Raw genomic sequence first — 27,500 nt, 5'->3', positions numbered from 1 at the left:
CCACAGTTTCTGGTTACGGAAGTTTTTAATAGTCACAACATCTCCAATGCACTTTCTAATAAACTCACTCACAGAGTCAGCGTATGCGTCAATGTTATTGTATGAGGCTACCTTGAACATATCCCAGTCTACGTGGTCGAAGCAATCTTGAAGCGTGGAATCCGATTGGTCAGACCATCGTTGTGTCTGTGCCTATGTTTGTGTTACTTCACAGTCCCCGCTGTTCCATAAGCTGTATTTTTATCTGTTTTCTAAATCAAATTTTACTGCATCAGTTACTTCATGCGGAATAGAGTTCCATGTAGTCAGTGCTCTATGTAGTACTGTGAGCCTCCCATAGTCTGTTCTGGACTTGGGGACTGTGAAGAGACCTTCTTGTGGCATGTCTTGTGGGTTATGCATGGATGCATTCAACATGTCAATACCTCTCATAAATACAAGTAAAGTGAAGTGAAGTCAATCTCTCTTCCACTTTCAGCCAGGAGAGATTGACATGCATATTATTAATATTATCTCTCTGTGTACATCCAAGGGCCCGCCGTGCTGCCTTGTTCTGGGCCAGTCGTGCTGCCCTGTTCTGAGCCAGCTGTGCTGTCCTGTTCTGAGCCAATTGCAATTTTCCTAAGTCCCTTTTTGTGGCACCTGACCACATGATTGAACAGTAGTCCTGGTGCGACAAAACTAGGGCCTGTAGGACCTGCCTTGTTGATAAGGCTGTTAAGGTAGAGCAGCGCTTTATTACGGACAGACTTAGCTACTGTTGTATCGATATGTTCTGACCGTTTACAATCCAATCTATTACAAGATTTAGTTAAGTATAGGGTTTAGTGAATGATTTGTCCCAAATACAATACTTTTAGTTTTAAAAATATTTAGGACTAACTTATTCCTTACCACCCACTCTGAAACGAACGGCAGTTCTTTGTTAAGAATTGCAGTCATTTCAGTCACTATAGTAGCTGACGTGTTTAGTGTTGAGTCATCCACATACATTGGCACACTGGCTTTACTCAAAGCCAGTGGAATGTTGTTAGTAAAGGTTGAAAAAAGTAAGGGCCTAGACAGCTGCCCTGGGGAATTCCTGATTCTACCTGGATTATGTTGGAGAGGCTTCCATTAAAGAACACCCTCTGTGTTCTGTTAGACAAGTAACTCTTTATCCACAATATATCAGGGGGTGTAAAGCCATAACACATTCGTTTTTCCAGCAGCAGACTATGATCGATAATGTTAAAAGCCGCACTGAAGTCTAACAAAACAGCCCCCACAATCTTTTTGTCATCAATTTCTCTCAGCCAATCATCAGTCATTTGTGTAAGTGCTGTGCTTGTTTAATATGCTTCCTTATAAGTCCTTCCCTGACCTGCCTAGTTAAATAAGTTAAAAATAAGCCGAAAGTCTGCAAAATTTGTTTACTGTAAAATAGCATTGTATCTGGTGAAACACCATTTTATCCAGAAGTTGACTAAGGGTTGGTAACAGTCTGATTGGTCGGCTATTTGAGCCAGTAAAGGGGGCTTTACTATTCTTAGGAAGCGGAATGACTTCAGCTTCCCTCCAGGCCTGAGGGCACACACTTTCTAGTAGGCTTAATCTGAAGATGTGGCAAATAGGAGTGGTAATATCGTCCACTATTATCCTCAGTAATTTTTCATCCAAATTGTCAGACTGCGGGGGCTTGTCATTGTTGCTAGACAACAATAATTTTTTCATTTCTTCCACACTCACTTTACAGAATTCAAAATTACAATGCTTGTCTTTCTTTCATAATTTAGTCAGATATAATTGGTATTGTTTTTTAATTCAGTTTAGTCACATGATTTCTCAATTTCAAATGCGTTTTCCAATTGGTTGTGCAGCCAGACTTATTTGCCATTCCTTTTGTCTCATCCCCCTCAACCATTTTCCAATTCCACATCAATCCATGGGGATTTAACAGTTTTTACAGTCATTTTCCAGACTCAACAGAATACTGTCTGACTGTGAGGACGCAGACAACAGAATACTGTCTGACTGTGAGGACGCAGACAACAGAATACTGTCTGACTGTGAGGACGCAGACAACAGAATACTGTCTGACTGTGAGGACGCAGACAACAGAATACTGTCTGACTGTGAGGACGCAGACAACAGAATACTGTCTCTATGACTGAGAGGACGCAGACAACAGAATACTGTCTGACTGTGAGGACGCAGACAACAGAATACTGTCTGACTGTGAGGACGCAGACAACAGAATACTGTCTCTATGACTGAGAGGACGCAGACAACAGAATACTGTCTGACTGTGAGGACGCAGACAACAGAATACTGTCTCTATGACTGTGAGGACACAGACAACAGAATACTGTCTCTATGACTGTGAGGACGCAGACAACAGAATACTGTCTCTATGACTGTGAGGACACAGACAACAGAATACTGTCTGACTGTGAGGACGCAGACAACAGAATACTGTCTGACTGAGAGGACGCAGACAACAGAATACTGTCTGACTGTGAGGACGCAGACAACAGAATACTGTCTGACTGTGAGGACGCAGACAACAGAATACTGTCTCTATGACTGAGAGGACGCAGACAACAGAATACTGTCTGACTGTGAGGACGCAGACAACAGAATACTGTCTGACTGTGAGGACGCAGACAACAGAATACTGTCTGACTGTGAGGAGGCAGACAACAGAATACTGTCTGACTGTGAGGACGCAGACAACAGAATACTGTCTGACTGTGAGGACGCAGACAACAGAATACTGTCTGACTGTGAGGACGCAGACAACAGAATACTGTCTGACTGAGAGGACGCAGACAACAGAATACTGTCTGACTGAGAGGACGCAGACAACAGAATACTGTCTCTATGGCTGAGAGGACGCAGACAACAGAATACTGTCTCTATGGCTGAGAGGACGCAGACAACAGAATACTGTCTCTATGACTGAGAGGACGCAGACAACAGAATACTGTCTCTATGACTGAGAGGACGCAGACAACAGAATACTGTCTGACTGTGAGGACGCAGACAACAGAATACTGTCTGACTGTGAGGACGCAGACAACAGAATACTGTCTGACTGTGAGGACGCAGACAACAGAATACTGTCTGACTGTGAGGACGCAGACAACAGAATACTGTCTGACTGTGAGGACGCAGACAACAGAATACTGTCTGACTGTGAGGACGCAGACAACAGAATACTGTCTGACTGAGAGGAGGCAGACAACAGAATACTGTCTGACTGTGAGGACGCAGACAACAGAATACTGTCTGACTGTGAGGACGCAGACAACAGAATACTGTCTGACTGTGAGGAGGCAGACAACAGAATACTGTCTCTATGGCTGAGAGGACGCAGACAACAGAATACTGTCTGACTGAGAGGACACAGACAACAGAATACTGTCTGACTGAGAGGACGCAGACAACAGAATACTGTCTGACTGTGAGGACGCAGACAACAGAATACTGTCTGACTGTGAGGACGCAGACAACAGAATACTGTCTGACTGTGAGGACGCAGACAACAGAATACTGTCTGACTGTGAGGACGCAGACAACAGAATACTGTCTGACTGTGAGGACGCAGACAACAGAATACTGTCTGACTGAGAGGAGGCAGACAACAGAATACTGTCTGACTGTGAGGACGCAGACAACAGAATACTGTCTGACTGTGAGGAGGCAGACAACAGAATACTGTCTGACTGTGAGGAGGCAGACAACAGAATACTGTCTGACTGTGAGGACGCAGACAACAGAATACTGTCTGACTGTGAGGACGCAGACAACAGAATACTGTCTGACTGTGAGGAGGCAGACAACAGAATACTGTCTCTATGGCTGAGAGGACGCAGACAACAGAATACTGTCTGACTGAGAGGACACAGACAACAGAATACTGTCTGACTGAGAGGACACAGACAACAGAATACTGTCTGACTGTGAGGACGCAGACAACAGAATACTGTCTCTATGACTGAGAGGAAGCAGACAGAGGTGGATCAGATGGCAGAGTCTGACAGAGTCTGAAATGGCACCCTGGGAGGTAGACACTGTCCACCCACTCCTCTCTATCCAGGTCACAGAAACTGCTGATCGCTTTCTCAGAACAACTCAGCATTACTCAGTCAAGAGACTGAAAACAAAACCGAAATTATGGAGACACCATCAGAGGCAAATCAAATTGTATTGGTCACATACACATATTTATCAGATTTAACAGATGTTATTGGTCACATACACATATTTAACAGATGTTATTGGTCACATACACATATTTAACAGATGTTATTGGTCACATATTTAACAGATGTTATTGGTCACATATTTAACAGATGTTATTGGTCACATATTTAGCAGATGTTATTGGTCACATACACATATTTAACAGATGTTATTGGTCACATACACATATTTAACAGATGTTATTGGTCACATATTTAACAGATGTTATTGGTCACATATTTAGCAGATGTTATTGGTCACATACACATATTTAACAGATGTTATTGGTCACATACACATATTTAACAGATGTTATTGGTCACATATTTATCAGATGTTATTGGTCACATATTTAACAGATGTTATTGGTCACATACACATATTTATCAGATGTTATTGGTCACATATTTAGCAGATGTTATTGCGGGTGTAGTCAAATGTTTGTGTTCCTAGCTCCAACAGTGCAGTAATATCTAACTAAATGTTTGTGTTCCATTTATCTAGTCTGCAATTTCTGAGGCTGGTAAATCTAATGAACTTATCCTCTGCAGCAGAGGTAACTCTGGGTCTTCCTTTCCTGTGGCGGTCCTCATGAGAGCCAGTTTCATCATAGCGCTTGATGGTGCGACTGCACTTTCAAAGTTCTTGAAATTTTCCAGATTGACTGACCTTCATGTCTTAAAGTAATGAACTGTTGTTTCTCTTTGCTTATTTGAGCTGTTCTTGCCATAATATGGACTTGGTCTTTTATCAAATAGAGCTATCTTCTGTAAACCAACCATACCTTCAACCATAACTGATTGAAATTCCACAAATTCACTTTTAACAAGGCACACCTGTTAATTGAAATGCATTCCAGGTGACTACCTCATGAAGCTTGTTGAGAGAATGCCAAGAGTGTGCAAAGCTGTCATCAAGGCAAAGGGTGGCTACTTTGAAGAATCTCAGATATAAAATATATTTTGATTTGTTTAACACTTTTTTGGTTACTACATGATTCCATATGTGTTATTTCATAGTTGTGATGTCTTCACTATTATTCTACAATATGGCTGCTATAGAATGTTGTAGTCATGTTAATGGGGTTCTAACATGGCTGTTATAGAATGTTGTAGTGTCATGTTAATGGGGTTCTAACATGGCTGCTATAGAATGTTGTAGTGTCATGTTAATGGGGTTCTGACATGGCTGCTATAGAATGTTGTAGTGTCATGTTAATGGGGTTATATAATGTTGTAGTGTCATGTTAATGGGGTTCTAACATGGCTGCTATAGAATGTTGTAGTGTCATGTTAATGGGGTTCTAACATGGCTGTTATTGAATGTTGTAGTGTCATGTTAATGGGGTTATATAATGTTGTAGTGTCATGTTAATGGGGTTCTAACATGGCTGCTATAGAATGTTGTAGTGTCATGTTAATGGGGTTCTAACATGGCTGCTATAGAATGTTGTAGTGTCATGTTAATGGGGTTCTAACATGGCTGTTATTGAATGTTGTAGTGTCATGTTAATGGGGTTCTAACATGGCTGCTATAGAATGTTGTAGTGTCATGTTAATAAGGTTATATAATGTTGTAGTGTCATGTTAATGGGGTTCTAACATGGCTGCTATAGAATGTTGTAGTGTCATGTTAATGGGGTTCTAACATGGCTGTTATTGAATGTTGTAGTGTCATGTTAATGGGGTTCTAACATGGCTGTTATAGAATGTTGTAGCGTCATGTTAATGGGGTTCTAACATGGCTGTTATTGAATGTTGTAGCGTCATGTTAATGGGGTTCTAACATGGCTGTTATAGAATGTTGTAGTGTCATGTTAATGGGGTTCTAACATGGCTGTTATAGAATGTTGTAGTGTCATGTTAATGGGGTTCTAACATGGCTATTATAGAATGTTGTAGTGTCATGTTAATGGGGTTCTAACATGGCTGTTATAGAATGTTGTAGTGTCATGTTAATGGCGTTCTAACATGGCTGTTATAGAATGTTGTAGTGTCATGTTAATGGGGTTCTAACATGGCTGCTATAGAATGTTGTAGTGTCATGTTAATGGGGTTCTAACATGGCTGTTATAGAATGTTGTAGTGTCATGTTAATGGTGTTCTAACATGGCTGTTATTGAATGTTGCAGTGTCATGTTAATTCATCATAATGTAGAACTCTCAATGTCCCAATTCTCTGAATATATGGCTCTGGGTCTAACGAACAATGGCCTCTAGTCAGTGGAAAGAATTACTGCAAGGCTTGGCTGTTGTTTATGGCTCGAGATGAGTATTTTGTTTGATGGAAACTGCTGATATGATACTGAAAACTAACAAAAGAGGAAACTAAACACTTTTAAATAACATAGCTACATAGTGTTTAAATAACATAGCTACATAGTGTTTAAATAACATAGCTACATAGTGTTTAAATAACATAGCTACATAGTGTTTAAATAACATAGCTACATAGTGTTTAAATAACATAGCTACATAGTGTTTAAATAACATAGCTACATAGTGTTTAAATAACATAGCTACATACATAGTGTTTAAATAACATAGCTACATAGTGTTTAAATAACATAGCTACATAGTGTTTTAAATAACATAGCTACATAGTGTTTAAATAACATAGCTACATAGTGTTTAAATAACATAGCTACATAGTGTTTAAATAACATAGCTACATACAGACGTGTTTAAATAACATAGCTACATACAGACGTGTTTAAATAACATAGCTACATAGTGTTTTAAATAACATAGCTACATACATAGTGTTTAAATAACATAGCTACATAGTGTTTAAATAACATAGCTACATAGTGTTTAAATAACATAGCTACATAGTGTTTTAAATAACATAGCTACATAGTGTTTAAATAACATAGCTACATAGTGTTTTAAATAACATAGCTACATAGTGTTTAAATAACATAGCTACATAGTGTTTTAAATAACATAGCTACATAGTGTTTAAATAACATAGCTACATAGTGTTTAAATAACATAGCTACATAGTGTTTTAAATAACATAGCTACATAGTGTTTTAAATAACATAGCTACATAGTGTTTAAATAACATAGCTACATAGTGTTTAAATAACATAGCTACATAGTGTTTTAAATAACATAGCTACATAGTGTTTTAAATAACATAGCTACATAGTGTTTTAAATAACATAGCTACAGTGCCTTGCGAAAGTATTCGGCCCCCTTGAACTTTGCGAACTTTTGCCACATTTCAGGCTTCAAACAAAGATATAAAACTGTATTTTTTTTGTGAAGAATCAACAACAAGTGGGACACAATCATGAAGTGGAACGACATTTATTGGATATTTCAAACTTTTTTAACAAATCAAAAACGGAAAAATTGGGCGTGCAAAATTATTCAGCCCCTTTACTTTCAGTGCAGCAAACTCTCTCCAGAAGTTCAGTGAGGATCTCTGAATGATCCAATGTTGACCTAAATGACTAATGATGATAAATACAATCCACCTGTGTGTAATCAAGTCTCCGTATAAATGCACCTGCACTGTGATAGTCTCAGAGGTCCGTTAAAAGCGCAGAGAGCATCATGAAGAACAAGGAACACACCAGGCAGGTCCGAGATACTGTTGTGAAGAAGTTTAAAGCCGGATTTGGATACAAAAAGATTTCCCAAGCTTTAAACATCCCAAGGAGCACTGTGCAAGCGATAATATTGAAATGGAAGGAGTATCAGACCACTGCAAATCTACCAAGACCTGGCCGTCCCTCTAAACTTTCAGCTCATACAAGGAGAAGACTGATCAGAGATGCAGCCAAGAGGCCCATGATCACTCTGGATGAACTGCAGAGATCTACAGCTGAGGTGGGAGACTCTGTCCATAGGACAACAATCAGTCGTATATTGCACAAATCTGGCCTTTATGGAAGAGTGGCAAGAAGAAAGCCATTTCTTAAAGATATCCATAAAAAGTGTTGTTTAAAGTTTGCCACAAGCCACCTGGGAGACACACCAAACATGTGGAAGAAGGTGCTCTGGTCAGATGAAACCAAAATTGAACTTTTTGGCAACAATGCAAAACGTTATGTTTGGCGTAAAAGCAACACAGCTCATCACCCTGAACACACCATCCCCACTGTCAAACATGGTGGTGGCAGCATCATGGTTTGGGCCTGCTTTTCTTCAGCAGGGACAGGGAAGATGGTTAAAATTGATGGGAAGATGGATGGAGCCAAATACAGGACCATTCTGGAAGAAAACCTGATGGAGTCTGCAAAAGACCTGAGACTGGGACGGAGATTTGTCTTCCAACAAGACAATGATCCAAAACATAAAGCAAAATCTACAATGGAATGGTTAAAAAATAAACATATCCAGGTTGGCCAAGTCAAAGTCCAGACCTGAATCCAATCGAGAATCTGTGGAAAGAACTGAAAACTGCTGTTCACAAATGCTCTCAATCCAACCTCACTGAGCTCGAGCTGTTTTGCAAGGAGGAATGGGAAAAAATTTCAGTCTCTCGATGTGCAAAACTGATAGAGACATACACCAAGCGACTTACAGCTGTAATCGCAGCAAAAGGTGGCGCTACAAAGTATTAACTTAAGGGGGCTGAATAATTTTGCACGCCCAATTTTTCCGTTTTTGATTTGTTAAAAAAGTTTGAAATATCCAATAAATGTCGTTCCACTTCATGATTGTGTCCCACTTGTTGTTGATTCTTCACAAAAAAATACAGTTTTATATCTTTATGTTTGAAGCCTGAAATGTGGCAAAAGGTCGCAAAGTTCAAGGGGGCCGAATACTTTCGCAAGGCACTGTACATAGTGTTTTAAATAACATAGCTACATACAGACGTGTTTAAATAACATAGCTACATAGTGTTTAAATAACATAGCTACATAGTGTTTTAAATAACATAGCTACATAGTGTTTAAATAACATAGCTACATAGTGTTTTAAATAACATAGCTACATAGTGTTTTAAATAACATAGCTACATAGTGTTTAAATAACATAGCTACATAGTGTTTAAATAACATAGCTACATAGTGTTTAAATAACATAGCTACATAGTGTTTAAATAACATAGCTAGATAGTGTTTAAATAACATAGCTACATAGTGTTTAAATAACATAGCTACATAGTGTTTAAATAACATAGCTACATAGTGTTTAAATAAAATAGCTACATAGTGTTTAAATAACATAGCTACATAGTGTTTAAATAAAATAGCTACATAGTGTTTTAAATAACATAGCTACATAGTGTTTTAAATAACATAGCTACATAGTGTTTTAAATAACATAGCTACATAGTGTTTAAATAACATAGCTACATAGTGTTTAAATAACATAGCTACATAGTGTTTTAAATAACATAGCTACATAGTGTTTAAATAACATAGCTACATAGTGTTTAAATAACATAGCTACATAGTGTTTAAATAACATAGCTACATAGTGTTTAAATAACATAGCTACATAGTGTTTTAAATAACATAGCTACATAGTGTTTTAAATAACATAGCTACATACATAGTGTTTAAATAACATAGCTACATAGTGTTTAAATAACATAGCTACATAGTGTTTTAAATAACATAGCTACATAGTGTTTAAATAACATAGCTACATAGTGTTTTAAATAACATAGCTACATACAGACGTGTTTAAATAACATAGCTACATAGTGTTTAAATAACATAGCTACATAGTGTTTAAATAACATAGCTACATAGTGTTTTAAATAACATAGCTACATACAGACGTGTTTAAATAACATAGCTACATAGTGTTTTAAATAACATAGCTACATAGTGTTTAAATAACATAGCTACATAGTGTTTAAATAACATAGCTACATAGTGTTTAAATAACATAGCTACATAGTGTTTAAATAACATAGCTACATAGTGTTTTAAATAACATAGCTAGATAGTGTTTAAATAACATAGCTACATAGTGTTTAAATAACATAGCTACATAGTGTTTAAATAACATAGCTACATACAGAAGTGTTTGTGTTATTTTTACTGTTCAACACCAGCATGACCCAAGCGAAGACAAAATAACTTGTCGATATATAGGGAAACACTTTAAATCAAAGTGGACATTTGATTACGAGCCTGAAATCCAGACGTGTTTTGTGCTATCATTCCACTCCACAAAAAGTTAGCACAAACAGACTGGCACCCAGGGTAACTTCACAGACTAATGTGAAAGAAAGATGTATTCTCAGGGGTATTCACAGATCTGAGAGAAGAGGGGCAGGGTGTGGACCTGTAGATGGGAGATAGAGGAGAGGGAAGGGTGTGGACCTGTAGATGGGAGATAAGAGGAGAGGACAGGGTGTGGACCTGTAGATGGGAGATAGAGGAGAGGGCAGGGTGTGGAACCTGTAGATGGGAGATAGAGGAGAGGACAGGGTGTGGAACCTGTAGATGGGAGATAGAGGAGAGGACAGGGTGTGGAACCTGTAGATGGGAGATAGAGGAGAGGACAGGGTGTGGAACCTGTAGATGGGAGATAGAGGAGAGGACAGGGTGTGGAACCTGTAGATGGGAGATAGAGGAGAGGACAGGGTGTGGAACCTGTAGATGGGAGATAGAGGAGAGGACAGGGTGTGGAACCTGTAGATGGGAGATAGAGGAGAGGACAGGGTGTGGAACCTGTAGATGGGAGATAGAGGAGAGGACAGGGTGTGGAACCTGTAGATGGGAGATAGAGGACAGGGTGTGGAACCTGTAGATGGGAGATAGAGGACAGGGTGTGGAACCTGTAGATGGGAGATAGAGGAGAGGACAGGGTGTGGAACCTGTAGATGGGAGATAGAGGAGAGGACAGGGTGTGGAACCTGTAGATGGGAGATAGAGGAGAGGACAGGGTGTGGAACCTGTAGATGGGAGATAGAGGAGAGGACAGGGTGTGGAACCTGTAGATGGGAGATAGAGGAGAGGACAGGGTGTGGAACCTGTAGATGGGAGATAGGGGAGAGGACAGGGTGTGGAACCTGTAGATGGGAGATAGAGGGCAGGGTGTGGACCTGTAGATGGGAGATAGAGGAGAGGACAGGGTGTGGACCTGTAGATGGGAGATAGAGGAGAGGGCAGGGTGTGGACCTGTAGATGGGAGATAGAGGAGAGGGCAGGGTGTGGACCTGTAGATGGGAGATAGAGGAGAGGACAGGGTGTGGACCTGTAGATGGGAGATAGAGGAGAGGACAGGGTGTGGACCTGTAGATGGGAGATAGAGGAGAGGACAGGGTGTGGACCTGTAGATGGGAGATAGAGGAGAGGACAGGGTGTGGACCTGTAGATGGGAGATAGAGGAGAGGGCAGGGTGTGGAACCTGTAGATGGGAGATAGAGGGCAGGGTGTGGACCTGTAGATGGGAGATAGAGGAGAGGACAGGGTGTGGACCTGTAGATGGGAGATAGAGGAGAGGGCAGGGTGTGGACCTGTAGATGGGAGATAGAGGAGAGGGCAGGGTGTGGACCTGTAGATGGGAGATAGAGGAGAGGACAGGGTGTGGACCTGTAGATGGGAGATAGAGGAGAGGACAGGGTGTGGACCTGTAGATGGGAGATAGAGGAGAGGACAGGGTGTGGACCTGTAGATGGGAGATAGAGGAGAGGGCAGGGTGTGGACCTGTAGATGGGAGATAGAGGAGAGGACAGGGTGTGGACCTGTAGATGGGAGATAGAGGAGAGGGCAGGGTGTGGAACCTGTAGATGGGAGATAGAGGAGAGGACAGGGTGTGGACCTGTAGATGGGAGATAGAGGAGAGGACAGGGTGTGGACCCTGTAGATGGGAGATAGAGGAGAGGGCAGGGTGTGGAACCTGTAGATGGGAGATAGAGGGCAGGGTGTGGACCTGTAGATGGGAGATAGAGGTCGAGGAGAGGCCAAGTGTGGGCTGGGGGTAAGAATTGGGTCGATAGAGAAAAGTCACTTTGAAAGGAGGCTGTGGGCTGGGGTTAGACGGTGCTAGGCGAGAGCAGATAGAGGCAGGCTGTGTGCTGGGGTTAGACGGTGCTAGGCGAGAGCAGACAGAGGCAGGCTGTGTGCTGGGGTTAGACGGTGCTAGGCGAGAGTAGATAGAGGCAGGCTGTGGGCTGGGGTTAGACGGTGCTAGGCGAGAGCAGATAGAGGCAGGCTGTGTGCTGGGGCTAGACGGTGCTAGGCGAGAGCAGACAGAGGCAGGCTGTGTGCTGGGGCTAGACGGTGCTAGGCGAGAGCAGACAGAGGCAGGCTGTGTGCTGGGGCTAGACGGTGCTAGGCGAGAGCAGACAGAGGCAGGCTGTGTGCTGGGGCATGCAGCTCAGGATGACTCAGGCGTGGGTGTAGAGACTAGCCTGGACGGTAGTTCAGCTCGAGGCTACAGGGTTCCTTATCTGCCCAATCAAAACCACAGCTCGCGATTTCCCCAGTGTTCAGCATAGTGAAACCGCATTTCTCAGGCAGCTGTACCTCACTGCATTGTTCATCTGTTTTATAGACGTTAAATGGTTTCGCTTGGCATACAATTATTATTATTATCTATTATCAAATCAACCGCAAGGGACACACTATATCCCCTGATGTGTTCTCGCTGTGTGTGTGTGTGTGTGTGTAAATGAAAGCACAAGCTGTTGGGGTCCAATCACAACGTTCAACATCCAAGTAATTTTATTTTTCATTTCGATGCGTTATTACAGTTGACAAACCTTTACAATGAAAACCTTTTCTTTAACAAAACAATATATACAAGAAAGGTATTTTTTCTTAAAAAAGAAATACTAAAACCTTAAAACAGAAAGCATAAAACGATGCAGATGCTCCAGGGAGACTTGTGATTATAACGAGACCTGGTACATCCCATAATATGTAGCTAAAAAAACGAGTGAAGCAAAGAAACCAAACTTTGTGAGCCTGATCAAGAATTAACCTACGAACATTACAACAAAATAAAACCACAATCCTTTCAGCTACTTTTTTAGTCCATAAGTGGTTACAAACCAAGAAAGGCTAATTGGAAGAAGCGAGTGGACCCCAAAACCCAAAAGAACTAGTCAAAATCCAATTAAATTATTTCTGAATTCCTTCTCATTCTTCTTGGTCTCCAATAGGAAACAACTCTCCCTTCACCTCTTCTTCACTTCGGTCTAAGATGAAGATGTTTTCCTTGGTCTTTAGATGAGGAAGATGATGTCGTCGGCCAACATGATCTGGTTGTCGTCCTGCATGCGAGCGAGGGCGGCCCGGACCTCTGTCAGGGTGAAGGGGACATCTCTGTCCTTGTTGACACTCTCCATCAGAGAGTTGATACCGACGGACTGAGCATGTGCAGAACGGAACACCTCCAGGAGGGAGGACTTAAACTCCTTCAGCCTGGAGAACAGAGAGAGAGAGAGAGAGAGAGAAATTCATTTATGAAAAATAGCATCTATGTGAGGTACATAAAAGACGAGATTCTGTGTTGTCGTTGTTGTTTACATAAACTCAGCAACAAACAAAAAAAAAAGTCTTCTCCCTGTCAACTGCGTTTACTTTTCAGCAAACGTAACACGTGTAAATATTTATATGTGGGTTACATAATAATAAAATAGCGCTTTTCATTACAGAAAACAAATGGCATAAAAAGCGAAACAAACAGATGAAGTAGAGATTGGAATGTCTCTATTTGATTTCAGAGGGTTTCAGAAGCAGTACTGTAATTCTTCCCGACAGATTAACCCATAAATCTGGAGTTGCATTATTAGAATCCAAAACAGCCAGCGAGATATAAGACAAAAAAATGGACTTCGCAACCCAATTCTGCAATTCAGTCAATACCACGAGATGTAAGTGATCAACCCCCGACTAACCTGAACCCCTACCTCCATGTACAAATGACCTCGACTAACCTGAACCCCTACCTCCATGTACAAATGACCTCGACTAACCTGAACCCCTACCTCCATGTACAGATGACCTCGACTAACCTGAACCCCTACCTCCATGTACAAATGACCTCCTGACCTCCATGTAACCTGAACCCCTACCTCCATGTACAAATGACCTCGACTAACCTGAACCCCTACCTCCATGTACAAATGACCTCGACTAACCTGAACCCCTACCTCCATGTACAAATGACCTCGACTAACCTGAACCCCTACCTCCATGTACAAATGACCTCGACTAACCTGAACCCCTACCTCCATGTACAAATGACCTCGACTAACCTGAACCCCTACCTCCATGTACAAATGACCTCGACTAACCTGAACCCCTACCTCCATGTACAAATGACCTCGACTAACCTGAACCCCTACCTCCATGTACAAATTACCTCGACTAACCTGTACCCCTGCACACTGACTCGGTACCGGTACACCCGGTATAAAGCCTCGTTATTGTTATTTTATTGTGTTACTTTTTATAATTTTTTACTTTAGTTTATTTGGTCAATGTTTTCTTAACTCTTTCTTGAACTGAATTGTTGGTTAAGGGCTTGTTAGAAAGCATTTCACGCTCAAGTCTACACTTGTTGTATTCGGCCCATGTGACTAATAAAGTTTGATTTGATTTATGCTGATCTCTTGGTCATAGATAAAAAAAAATATTTTTTTAACTAGGGGCGTTGGTTCAGAAAACCAGTCAGTATCTGGTACTGACAAATTCTCTAAAATGGCGTTGGAGACGGCTTATGGTAAAGAAATTAACATTTAAAGATCTGGCAACAGCTCTGGAGGACATTCCTGCAGTCAACATGCCAATCGCACGTTCCCTCAAAACTTGAGACATCTGTGGCATTGTGTTGTGTGACAAAACTGCACATTTTAGAGTGGCCTTTTATTGTCCCCAGCACAAGATGCACCTGTGTAATGATCACACTGTTTAATCAGCTTCTTGATGTCCCACACCTGTCAAGTGGATGGATTATCTTGGCAAAAGAGAAATGCTCACTAACAGGGATGGAAACAAATTTGTACACAAGATTTAGGAGAAATAAGCTTTTTTGTGAGTATGGAACATTTCTGGGATTGTTTATTTCAGCTCATAAAACACGAGACCAACACTTAACATGTTGTGTTCATATTTTTGTTGATAATACTTCCATTCATATTAGACTATAGTTCCATTTCAGCTGCCGATCTGAGCACACTGGTACCAAGTCCGCCATTTTGCTGTCACATATACATGCACTCGACTGCCACACCCACCTGTCTGCAGACACCTCTGTCTGTCCGTCCTGACTTGGTGGGACAGGGGCATCCATAGGCTCCTCCTCTGCCGGTTTGGGCGTGCCAGCCTGGACTGTGGGAGGAGTAAACAGAGTTCATTGTCAGACCAGGGCCATGCATATAGAGAGTTGGGTCAACTTTTAAATATTGTTTGAATAGTAGACAGTTTATTTTTTTTATTCAACCTTTATTTAACTAGGCAAGTCTTTAAAGAACAAATTCGTATTTAAAATGACGGTCTATCCCGGCCAAACGCAGACACTGGGCCAATTGTGCGCCGACTTATGGAGCTCCCAATCACGGCCGGTTGTGAAATAGCCTGGATTGGAACCAGGATGTCTGTAGTAATGCTTCAAGACATGAGATGCAATGCCTTAAAGACCCCTGCGCCACTCAGGAGCCCTGTTACATAGCATTGTTTAAATATTCCCCATGTAGTGATAACGGGGTTCTAACATGGCTGTTATAGAATGTTGTAGTCATGTTAATGGGGTTCTAACATGGCTGTTATAGAATGTTGTAGTGTCATGTTAATGGGGTTCTAACATGGCTGTTATAGAATGTTGTAGTGTCATGTTAATGGGGTTCTAACATGGCTGTTATAGAATGTTGTAGTGTCATGTTAATGGGGTTCTAACATGGCTGTTATAGAATGTTGTAGTGTCATGTTAATGGGGTTCTAACATGGCTGTTATAGAATGTTGTAGTGTCATGTTAATGGGGTTCTAACATGGCTGTTATAGAATGTTGTAGTGTCATGTTAATGGGGTTCTAACATGGCTGTTAAAGAATGTTGTAGAGTCATGTTAATGGGGTTCTAACATGGCTGCTATAGAATGTTGTAGTGTCATGTTAATGGGGTTCTAACATGGCTGCTATGGAATGTTGTAGTGTCATGTTAATGGGGTTCTAACATGGCTGTTATAGAATGTTGTAGTGTCATGTTAATGGGGTTCTAACATGGCTGTTATAGAATGTTGTAGTGTCATGTTAATGGGGTTCTAACATGGCTGTTATAGAATGTTGTAGCGTCATGTTAATGGGGTTCTAACATGGCTGCTATAGAATGTTGTGTTGTAGTGTCATGTTAATGGGGTTCTAACATGGCTGTTATAGAATGTTGTAGTGTCATGTTAATGGGGTTCTAACATGGCTGTTATTGAATGTTGTAGTGTCATGTTAATGGGGTTCTAACATGGCTGTTATAGAATGTTGTAGTGTCATGTTAATGGGGTTCTAACATGGCTGTTATAGAATGTTGTAGTGTCATGTTAATGGGGTTCTAACATGGCTGTTATAGAATGTTGTAGTGTCATGTTAATGGGGTTCTAACATGGCTGTTATAGAATGTTGTAGTGTCATGTTAATGGGGTTCTAACATGGCTGTTATAGAATGTTGTAGTGTCATGTTAATGGGGTTCTAACATGGCTGTTATAGAATGTTGTAGTGTCATGTTAATGGGGTTCTAACATGGCTGTTATAGAATGTTGTAGTGTCATGTTAATGGGGTTCTAACATGGCTGTTATAGAATGTTGTAGTGTCATGTTAATGGGGTTCTAACATGGCTGCTATGGAATGTTGTAGTGTCATGTTAATGGGGTTCTAACATGGCTGCTATAGAATGTTGTAGTGTCATGTTAATGGGGTTCTAACATGGCTGTTATAGAATGTTGTAGTGTCATGTTAATGGGGTTCTAACATGGCTGCTATAGAATGTTGTAGTGTCATGTTAATGGGGTTCTAACATGGCTGCTATAGAATGTTGTAGTGTCATGTTAATGGGGTTCTAACATGGCTGTTATAGAATGTTGTAGTGTCATGTTAATGGGGTTCTAACATGGCTGTTATAGAATGTTGTAGTGTCATGTTAATGGGGTTCTAACATGGCTGTTATAGAATGTTGTAGTGTCATGTTAATGGGGTTCTAACATGGCTGCTATAGAATGTTGTAGTGTCATGTTAATGGGGTTCTAACATGGCTGTTATAGAATGTTGTAGTGTCATGTTAATGGGGTTCTAACATGGCTGCTATAGAATGTTGTAGTGTCATGTTAATGGGGTTCTAACATGGCTGTTATAGAATGTTGTAGTGTCATGTTAATGGGGTTCTAACATGGCTGCTATAGAATGTTGTAGTGTCATGTTAATGGGGTTCTAACATGGCTGTTATATAATGTTGTAGTGTCATGTTAATGGGGTTCTAACATGGCTGTTATAGAATGTTGTAGTGTCATGTTAATGGGGTTCTAACATGGCTGTTATAGAATGTTGTAGTGTCATGTTAATGGGGTTCTAACATGGCTGCTATGGAATGTTGTAGTGTCATGTTAATGGGGTTCTAACATGGCTGCTATAGAATGTTGTAGTGTCATGTTAATGCATCATAATGCAGAAACCTCCATTTCCTCACTCAGTGTAGTGTTACACTCTATTAGCCGTTGAAGACGATCTGGATCTGGATTCAAATCTGTCTTTTAAGAGATGTCTCCCACACCCCCCTCTGAGTGGTACAGTGTAAAGACAACAGCTCTCCCACACCATATGTCCCCGCAAGAATTACCGTAATTACCTTAATACCAGCAGACTGCATTTTTGATCTGTTAGCCAAATTGATAATTCAAGGGTTTTAAATTACATTTGTGTTTTATTGCATTAAATCAAGTGTGCAAGACATTGTGCAATAAAGTGTAGATGAGAAGCTTCTTTATTGTTTGAATTGCTGTCTATATACTATGGTATTTACGGTATTCTTTATTGTTTTTAATTGCTGTCTATATACTATGGTATTTACGGTATTCTTTATTGTTTTTAATTGCTGTCTATATACTATGGTATTTACGGTATTCTTTATTGTTTGAATTGCTGTCTATATACTATGGTATTTACGGTATTCTAATCTGTCTTCACAGGTGAGGCAGGAATGGGGCTTTGGTCACAATCAGATCCAAGTCTAGTGTAAACAGAAAAAAGTGGCAAACCTGATGTTGAAGAGAGAGAGAGAGATCTCACTAGACATATTTTACTGATGACGTCTGGGTCCAGGATAACTTTTAACCACTTAATCTGCTGTGTTATTATCTATTATCAAATCGACCACAAGGGACACACTATATCCCCTGATGTGTTCTCGCTGTGTGTGTGTGTGTGTGTGTGTGTCGTTTCTCCGTGTGTGACTATCGTATTGTGTTTATATATGTTTTGATAGTGATGCATGGGTTGACTCGTAAAACCACGGCCCCCCGTGAGTTATATCCGCGGGGCGGACGGGTTTTAGGGTCATTAAATATGATTTGGATGAAGGGCGGGTTGAATAAAGAGAAGAAAAAAAAGAGTTTCATTCTTGTGCAATTTATATCGATCGGCTAGATTGAGGTGGTTTTTCGCTCATTATTTTTTAGGCCCTCTGGCGTTAGTGAGTCGGGCCCCGAAAAGCCTCGACACCAGTTCATGTCAATCCACGGAGGCAAGAAGGATGTCGGAGTTTAATTCAAGAAGAGAAAAGCTGTAAAAAATTTAAAAATGGAGATACGAAGGAGGGTCAGACAAATCATGTCCGGGGGAAAGATTAGGTGACGTTGGAAAAAGGGGGTTGATATCAGTCATATGTTATGTGAGATGATGGTGAGGCGTTACACAGATTCCACAGTCACGAGAAGACGGGGCTTCAAATGTAGGTCTACGGCACGTCAAGGGAACTGGGTGAAACGGAAACTGAAATCTGGACACAAGTCTGTAGGTCTATAACCTCTCTCATAGCCTTACTATTAACTCGCATCAAATCTAACTTTATTAGTCACGTGTGCTGAATACAACAGGTGTTGTAGACCTTACTGTCATAGGCTTATTTACAAAGCCCTTAAACCAACAATGTTGTTTTCTTTCCCTCCTCCTAGTGGTTAGAGGGGTAGCCTAGTGGTTAGAGTGCAGCCTAGTGGTTAGAGTGTAGGGGTGGCAGGTAGCCTAGTGGTTAGAGTGTAGAGGTGGCAGGTAGCCTAGTGGTTAGAGTGTGTAGAGGTGGCAGGTAGCCTAGTGGTTAGAGTGTAGAGGTGGCAGGTAGCCTAGTGGTTAGAGTGTAGAGGTGGCAGGTAGCCTAGTGGTTAGAGTTAGAGGTGGCAGGTAGCCTAGTGGTTAGAGTGTGAGGTGGCAGGTAGCCTAGTGGTTAGAGTGTAGAGTGGTTAGAGAGTAGAGGTGGCAGGTAGCCTAGTGGTTAGAGTGTAGAGGTGGCAGGGTAGCCTAGTGGTTAGAGTGTAGAGGCGGCAGGGTAGCCTAGTGGTTAGAGTGTAGAGGTGGCGGCCTAGTGGTTAGAGTAGCCTAGTGGTTAGAGTGTAGAGGCGGCAGGGTAGCCTAGTGGTTAGAGTGTAGAGGTGGCAGGTAGCCTAGTGGTTAGAGTGTAGAGGTGGCAGGTAGCCTAGTGGTTAGAGTGTAGAGGTGGCAGGTAGCCTAGTGGTTAGAGTGTAGAGGTGGCAGGTAGCCTAGTGGTTAGAGTGTAGAGGTGGCAGGTAGCCTAGTGGTTAGAGAGTAGAGGCGGCAGGGTAGCCTAGTGGTTAGAGTGTAGAGGTGGCAGGTAGCCTAGTGGTTAGAGTGTAGAGGTGGCAGGTAGCCTAGTGGTTAGAGTGTTGGGCCAGTAACTGAAAGGTTGCTGGATCGAATCCCCGAGCTGAACAAGGCAGTTAACCCACTGTTCCCCAGTAGGCCGTCATTGTAAATGAGAATTTGTTCTTAACTTCTTCGATATAGGGGGCGCTCTTTTAATTTTTGGATGAAAAACGTTCCCGTTTTAAACAAGATATTTTGTCACGAAAAGATGCTAGACTATGACAGCTTTGGAAAGAAAACACTCTGACGTTTCCAAAACTGCAAAGATATCGTCTGTGAGTGCCACAGAACTGATGTTACAGGCAAAACCCAGATAAAAAAATCAATCAGGAAGTGCAGCATTTTTTGAAACCGCCTCATTTCAATGACTCCTTATATGGCTGTGGAGGAGCTAGGAGTCAGCTTAGGTTTTCCACATTTTCCCCAAGGTGTCTACAGCATTGTGACGTATTTGTAGGCATATCATTGGAAGATTGACCATAAGAGACTACATCTACCAGGTTGGTGTCCTCCGTCGCAATTATTGCATAATCTCCAGCTGCAGTATTTTTCCGTTTGCCTTTGATGAGAAACCAGGAATGATTTTTCATCGAATAGATATGTGAAAAACACCTTGAGGATTGATTCTAAACAACTTTTGACATGTTTCTGTCGATAGAAGCTGGAGCTAATATGGAAAAAAGTTTGGCGTTGTGTTAATTGCATTTTCGTTTTTTTTTTTTAACAAAACGGAGCTATTTCTCTTACACAAATAATATTTTTGGAAAAAAACTGAACATTTGCTATCTAACGGAGAGTCTCGTCATTGAAAACATCCGAAATTCTTCAAAGGTAAATGATTTTATTTGAATGCTTTTCTTGTTTTTGTGAAAATGTTGCCTGCTGAATGCTAGCCTCAATGCTATGCTAGGCTATCAAAACTCTTACACAAATGCTTGTGTAGCTATGGTTAAAGCATATTTTGAAAATCTGAGATGACAGTGTTGTTAACAAAAGGCTAAGCTTGTGTTTCAATATATTTATTTCATTTCAATTAGCGATTTTCATGAATAGTTAACGTTGCGTTATGGTAATGAGCTCGAGGCTATGATTACGTTCCCGGATACGGGATTGCTCGACGCAAGAGGTTAACTGACTTGCCGAGTTAAATAAAAAAATCTATGAGGTGAGATTAGGGTGGTAAATATGTATCTCTTACTCTCAGGGATGTCCTTCTCTCCAGCAAAGTCATACGGGTCGTAGGCCTCGCTGCTCTGGGAACCGCGACGACTCCTACAAACAGAGAACACCGGTTAGACAACGAGTAAACAAATCTCCTCTCCTGTGTTTCAACCTTCATTCATAATACAGCTTTGCCGCAAAGATCAAATATCCGTCAGAAGAGAGAATTAGTCCATGAGCTACTTAATGGCCTCTGTAACAGTGGTTTTTAAACCTCTCCCCTGGGGGGGGGGCAGATGTTTCAGCATGTTGTTGTAGCTCTCCTGATTCATCTCATCAACAGCTTGATGATTAGTTGACCGGTTCAATCAGATGCTAGATGTGGAATAGATATAATTGGAATACATGGAAGAGCTGGGGGTCCCGGAAGAGAAGGTTTGTATCAGTGGGGGGTGTGATTATGGTGGTCTGAGAAGGGCACTAGTGGGGTGTGATTATGGGGGTCTGAGAAGGACACTAGTGGGGGTGTGATTATGGGGGTCTGAGGAGGACAATAGTGGGGGTGTGATTATGGGGGTCTGAGAAGGACACTAGTGGGGGTGTGATTATGGGGGTCTGAGGAGGACACTAGAGGAGGTGTGATTATGGAGGTCTGAGGAGGACACTAGAGGAGGTGATTATGGGGGTCTGAGAAGGACAATAGTGGGGGTGTGATTATGGGGGTCTGAGAAGGACACTAGAGGGGGTCTGATTATGGGGGTCTGAGGAGGACACTAGTGGTGGTGTGATTATGGGGGTCTGAGAAGGACAATAGTGGGGGTGTGATTATGGGGGTCTGAGGAGGACACTAGAGGAGGTGTAATTATGGGGGTCTGAGGAGGACACTAAAGGTGTGATTATGGGGGTCTGAGGAGGACACTAGAGGAGGTGTGATTATGGGGGTCTGAGAAGGACAATAGTGGGGGTGTGATTATGGGGGTCTGAGGAGGACACTAGAGGTGTGATTATGGGGGTATGATTATGGGGGTCTGAGAAGGACACTAGAGGAGGTGTGATTATGGGGGTCTGAGAAGGACAATAGTGGGGGTGTGATTATGGGGGTCTGAGGACACTAGAGGTGTGATTATGGGGGTATTATTATGGGGGTCTGAGAAGGACACTAGAGGAGGTGTAATTATGGGGGTCTGAGGAGGACACTAAAGGTGTGATTATGGGGGTCTGAGGAGGACACTAGTGGGGGTGTGATTATGGGGGTCTGAGAAGGACAATAGTGGGGGTGTGATTATGGGGGTCTGAGGAGGACACTAGAGGAGGTGTAATTATGGGGGTCTGAGGAGGGACACTAAAGGTGTGATTATGGGGGTCTGAGGAGGACACTAGAGGAGGTGTGATTATGGGGGTCTGAGAAGGACAATAGTGGGGGTGTGATTATGGGGGTCTGAGGAGGACACTAGAGGTGTGATTATGGGGGTATGATTATGGGGGTCTGAGAAGGACACTAGAGGAGGTGTGATTATGGGGGGGTCTGAGGAGGACAATAGTGGATTATGGGGGTGTGATTATGGGGGTCTGAGGACACTAGAGTTGTGATTATGGGGGTATTATTATGGGGGTCTGAGAACACTAGAGGACACTAGAGGGGGTCTGAGGACACTGTGATTATGGGGGTATTATTATGGGGGTCTGAGAAGGACACTAGAGGAGGTGTAATTATGGGGGTCTGAGGAGGACACTAAAGGTGTGATTATGGGGGTCTGAGAAGGACACTAGTGGGGGTGTGATTATGGGGGTCTGAGGACACTAGAGGAGGTGTGATTATGGGGGTCTGAGGACACTAGTGGGGGTGTGATTATGGGGGTCTGAGGAGGAAAGTAGAGGAGGTGTGATTATGGGGTCTGAGGAGGACACTAGAGGAGGTGATTATGGGGGTCTGAGGAGGACACTAGTGGGGGTGTGATTACGGGGGTCTGAGAAGGACACTAGTGAGTGGTGTCTTAAGCCGTACCTCTTCTTCTCTGAGCGAGTGGTACGCTGTGTCGTCTCTTCCTCCTCTGAGTCAGACTCCTGCTCCTTCCTCCCCCTCTTCTTCTCCTTCTCCAGAACCTACGGAACAACGGGACGGAACCTTTTAAAACCATGGGACGGAACCTACAGAACCATGGATTTGGAACCTTTTAGAACAATGGGACGGAACCTACAGAACCATGGATTTGGAACCTTTTAGAACAACGGGACGGAACCTGCAGAACCATGGATTTGGAACCTTTTAGAACAATGGGACGGAACCTACAGAACAACGGATTTGGAACCTTTTAGAACAACGGGACGGAACAGAGATTGGTTGAACTTAAACGAACAGAAAGACACCAGACAGACTTCACCAGAGTTTATTCAAATGAAGATGTTTCCTGAAAAGTGTTTCCTGAAAAGTGTTTCCTGAAAAGCGTTTCCTGAAAAGTGTTTCCTGAAAAGCTGTGACAAATGCAACAATCTGTCAACTCTGCATGTTGAGTCCACTGACCTTTTTGAAGTACGCGAACTGGACCAGCTCCACAGCGACCTCCGAGTCCTCCAGGTCCACAGCCTTACTCATGCGGGCTTTAGCGTGGGCCGAAGACAGACGGATCAGGGTCTCCAGAGTACGAGCAGTTACTGGGGACGTCTGGAGGGAGAGAGGAGGGCAGGAGGTTAGACAGGGAGAGAGGAGGGGTTAGACAGGGAGAGAGGAGGGCAGGAGGTTAGACAGAGAGAGAGGAGGGGTTAGACAGGGAGAGAGGAGGGGTTAGACAGGGAGAGAGGAGGGCAGGAGGTTAGACAGAGAGAGAGGAGGGGTTAGACAGGGAGAGAGGAGGGGTTAGACAGGGAGAGAGGAGGGGTTAGACAGGGAGAGAGGAGGGGTTAGACAGGGAGAGAGGAGGGCAGGAGGTTAGACAGAGAGAGGAGGGGTTAGACAGAGAGAGAGGAGGGGTTAGACAGGGAGAGAGGAGGGGTTAGACAGGGAGAGAGGAGGGGGTTAGACAGGGAGAGAGGAGGGGTTAGACAGGGAGAGGGGAGGGGTTAGACAGGGAGAGAGGAGGGGTTAGACAGGGAGAGAGGAGGGGTTAGACAGGGAGAGAGGAGGGGTTAGACAGGGAGAGGGGAGGGGTTAGACAGGGAGAGGGGAGGGGTTAGACAGGGAGAGAGGAGGGGTTAGACAGGGAGAGGGGAGGGGTTAGACAGGGAGAGGGGAGGGGTTAGACAGGGAGAGAGGAGGGGTTAGACAGGGAGAGAGGAGGGGTTAGACAGGGAGAGAGGAGGGGTTAGACAGGGAGAGGGAGGGGTTAGACAGGGAGAGGGAGGGGTTAGACAGGGAGAGAGGAGGAGGGGTTAGACAGAGAGAGAGGAGGGGTTAGACAGGGAGAGAGGAGGGGTTAGACAGGGAGAGAGGGGTTAGACAGGGAGAGAGGAGGGGTTAGACAGGGAGAGAGGAGGGGTTAGACAGGGAGAGAGGAGGGGGAGGTTAGACAGAGAGAGAGGAGGGGTTAGACAGGGAGAGAGGAGGGGTTAGACAGAGAGAGGGAGGGGTTAGACAGGGAGAGGGAGGGGTTAGACAGGGAGAGAGGAGGGGTTAGACAGAGAGAGGAGGGGTTAGACAGGGAGAGAGGAGGGGTTAGACAGAGAGAGGGGAGGGGTTAGACAGGGAGATGGGAGGGGTTAGACAGGGAGAGAGGAGGGGTTAGACAGGGAGAGGGGAGGGGTTAGACAGGGAGAGGGGAGGGGTTAGACAGGGAGAGGGGAGGGGTTAGACAGGGAGAGAGGAGGGGTTAGACAGGGAGAGAGGAGGGGTTAGACAGGGAGAGAGGAGGGGTTAGACAGGGAGAGAGGAGGGGTTAGACAGGGAGAGAGGAGGGGTTAGACAGGGAGAGAGGAGGGGTTAGACAGGGAGAGAGGGGTTAGACAGGGAGAGGGAGGGGTTAGACAGGGAGAGGGAGGGGTTAGACAGGGAGAGAGGAGGGGTTAGACAGGGAGAGAGGAGGGGTTAGACAGGGAGAGAGGGGGTTAGACAGGAGAGAGGGGGCAGGGGTTAGACAGGGAGAGAGGAGGGGTTAGACAGGGAGAGAGGAGGGGTTAGACAGAGAGAGAGGAGGGGTTAGACAGGGAGAGAGGAGGGGTTAGACAGGGAGAGGGGAGGGGTTAGACAGGGAGAGAGGAGGGGTTAGACAGGGAGAGAGGAGGGTTAGACAGGAGAGAGAGGAGGGTTAGACAGAGAGGAGGGCAGGAGGTTAGACAGAGAGAGAGAGGAGGGGTTAGACAGGGAGAGAGGAGGGGGTTAGACAGGGAGAGAGGAGGGGTTAGACAGGGAGAGAGGAGGGCAGGAGGTTAGACAGGGAGAGAGGAGGGGTTAGACAGGGAGAGAGGAGGGGTTAGACAGGGAGAGAGGAGGGCAGGAGGTTAGACAGGGAGAGAGGGCAGGGGTCAAGGTGTGTGTAGTGGTCAAGGTGTGTGTGGATGTACGACTAAGAACATGTATTTACACAGACAGAGTCAGTCCGATCTTTTGACAATAATTGGCCTTTTGACCAATCAGATCAGATTTTGGGCGAATAATTGGCCTTTTGACCAATCAGATCAGATTTTGGGCGAATAATTGGGCAAAAGATCTGAATTGGGCTGCCTGTGTAAACGCAGCCTCATGGTGTCTAAAGGGCTCACTCTGGAAATATCGGCTCCCAGCTGTTCCTGGCTTCTCAGCCTGGAGTACTCTTCCGCAATATGATTGGCTGCTTCCTGGGTCAACGTAGGGGTCAACACCTTGGCGATGTGGATGTACTTCCTCATGAACTCCTTACTCACGATCTTCTCTCTAAACAACAGTAGAATCTGTTAGCATGGCAACGGGTACAGAGAAGGCAGCAAAGAAGAAGTCCAACGTGCTGTGATGAGATGGAGAGTCTCTCTAACTGCGTCTCTTGGTGCCGTGCAGGAGGTTGTTGTGTTTCCTGTGTGTGTGTGTGTGTGTGTGTGTATATATCTCCATACCTGCGTCTCTTGGTGCCGTGTAGCAGGTTATTGTGTTTCCTGTGTGTGTGTGTGTGTGTGTATATATCTCCATACCTGCGTCTCTTGGTGCCGTGTAGCAGGTTATTGTGTTTCCTGTGTGTGTGTGTGTGTGTGTGTGTATATATCTCCATACCTGCGTCTCTTGGTGCCGTGCAGGAGGTTGTTGTGTTTCCTGTGTGTGTGTGTATATATCTCCATACCTGCGTCTCTTGGTGCCGTGCAGGAGGTTGTTGTGTTTCCTGTGTGTGTGTGTGTGTGTGTATATCTCCATACCTGCGTCTCTTGGTGCCGTGTAGCAGGTTATTGTGTTTCTCGTACACCTGCAGTTCCTCCTGCTCTTCCTGAACCAAGTCAGGATCCTCCGTGGCCAGGATGTCAACTGACCCACCAAAGGCCATCGCTGCAACACACACACACACACAGCGTAAGTACAGTAGGCTACAGTGACACACGTTTGGTTGTTTTGGTCCTGTACTCCAACACTTTGTGCCAAAATTGGTTACTGATTGAATTGTGAATAATGATGAGCGAGAAAGTTAGACGCACAAATATCATACCCCCCAAGACATGCTAACCTCTCACCATTACAATAACAGGGGAGGTTAGCATGTTATATCATACCCCCAAGACATGCTAACCTCTCACCATTACAATAACAGGGGAGGTTAGCATGTTATATCATACCACCAAGACATGCTAACCTCTCACCATTACAATAACAGGGGAGGTTAGCATACCCCCAAGACATGCTAACCTCTCACCATTACAATAACAGGGGAGGTTAGCATGTTATATCATACCCCCCAAGACATGCTAACCTCTCACCATTACAATAACAGGGGAGGTTAGCATGTTATATCATACCCCCAAGACATGCTAACCTCTCACCATTACAATAACAGGGGAGGTTAGCATGTTATATCATACCCCCAAGACATGCTAACCTCTCACCATTACAATAACAGGGGAGGTTAGCATGTTATATCATACCCCCAAGACATGCTAACCTCTCACCATTACAATAACAGGGGAGGTTAGCATGTTATATCATACCCCCAAGACATGCTAACCTCTCACCATTACCAATAACAGGGGAGGTTAGCATACCCCCAAGACATGCTAACCTCTCACCATTACAATAACAGGGGAGGTTAGCATGTTATATCATACCCCCAAGACATGCTAACCTCTCACCATTACAATAACAGGGGAGGTTAGCATGTTATATCATATCCCCAAGACATGCTAACCTCTCACCATTACCAATAACAGGGGAGGTTAGCATGTTAT

General features: G+C 43.5%; 1 protein-coding gene across 1 annotated transcript in view; it reads right to left on the bottom strand.

The window, feature by feature from the left end:
* Nucleotides 1–12,853: 12,853 nt before the first annotated feature.
* The window catches only part of mcm3 (minichromosome maintenance complex component 3), a 25,180-nt gene continuing 10,533 nt past the window's right edge, over nt 12,854–27,500 (bottom strand). Inside the window, exons 11-17 of the mRNA XM_065008580.1 lie at nt 26,484–26,610; nt 25,863–26,013; nt 23,692–23,832; nt 23,176–23,273; nt 21,208–21,281; nt 15,391–15,484; nt 12,854–13,573 (exon numbers count right to left, since the gene is read on the bottom strand). Of these exons, the coding sequence (XP_064864652.1) occupies nt 13,375–13,573; nt 15,391–15,484; nt 21,208–21,281; nt 23,176–23,273; nt 23,692–23,832; nt 25,863–26,013; nt 26,484–26,610 (884 nt within the window). The 3' untranslated portion in view covers nt 12,854–13,374. The remainder of the gene's footprint in view (nt 13,574–15,390; nt 15,485–21,207; nt 21,282–23,175; nt 23,274–23,691; nt 23,833–25,862; nt 26,014–26,483; nt 26,611–27,500) is intronic.

The sequence above is a fragment of the Oncorhynchus nerka genome, linkage group LG24 (assembly GCF_034236695.1).
Source record: "Oncorhynchus nerka isolate Pitt River linkage group LG24, Oner_Uvic_2.0, whole genome shotgun sequence".
Classification (NCBI taxonomy): Eukaryota; Metazoa; Chordata; class Actinopteri; order Salmoniformes; family Salmonidae; genus Oncorhynchus; species Oncorhynchus nerka.
This window is presented reverse-complemented; position numbering and strand designations above follow the sequence as displayed.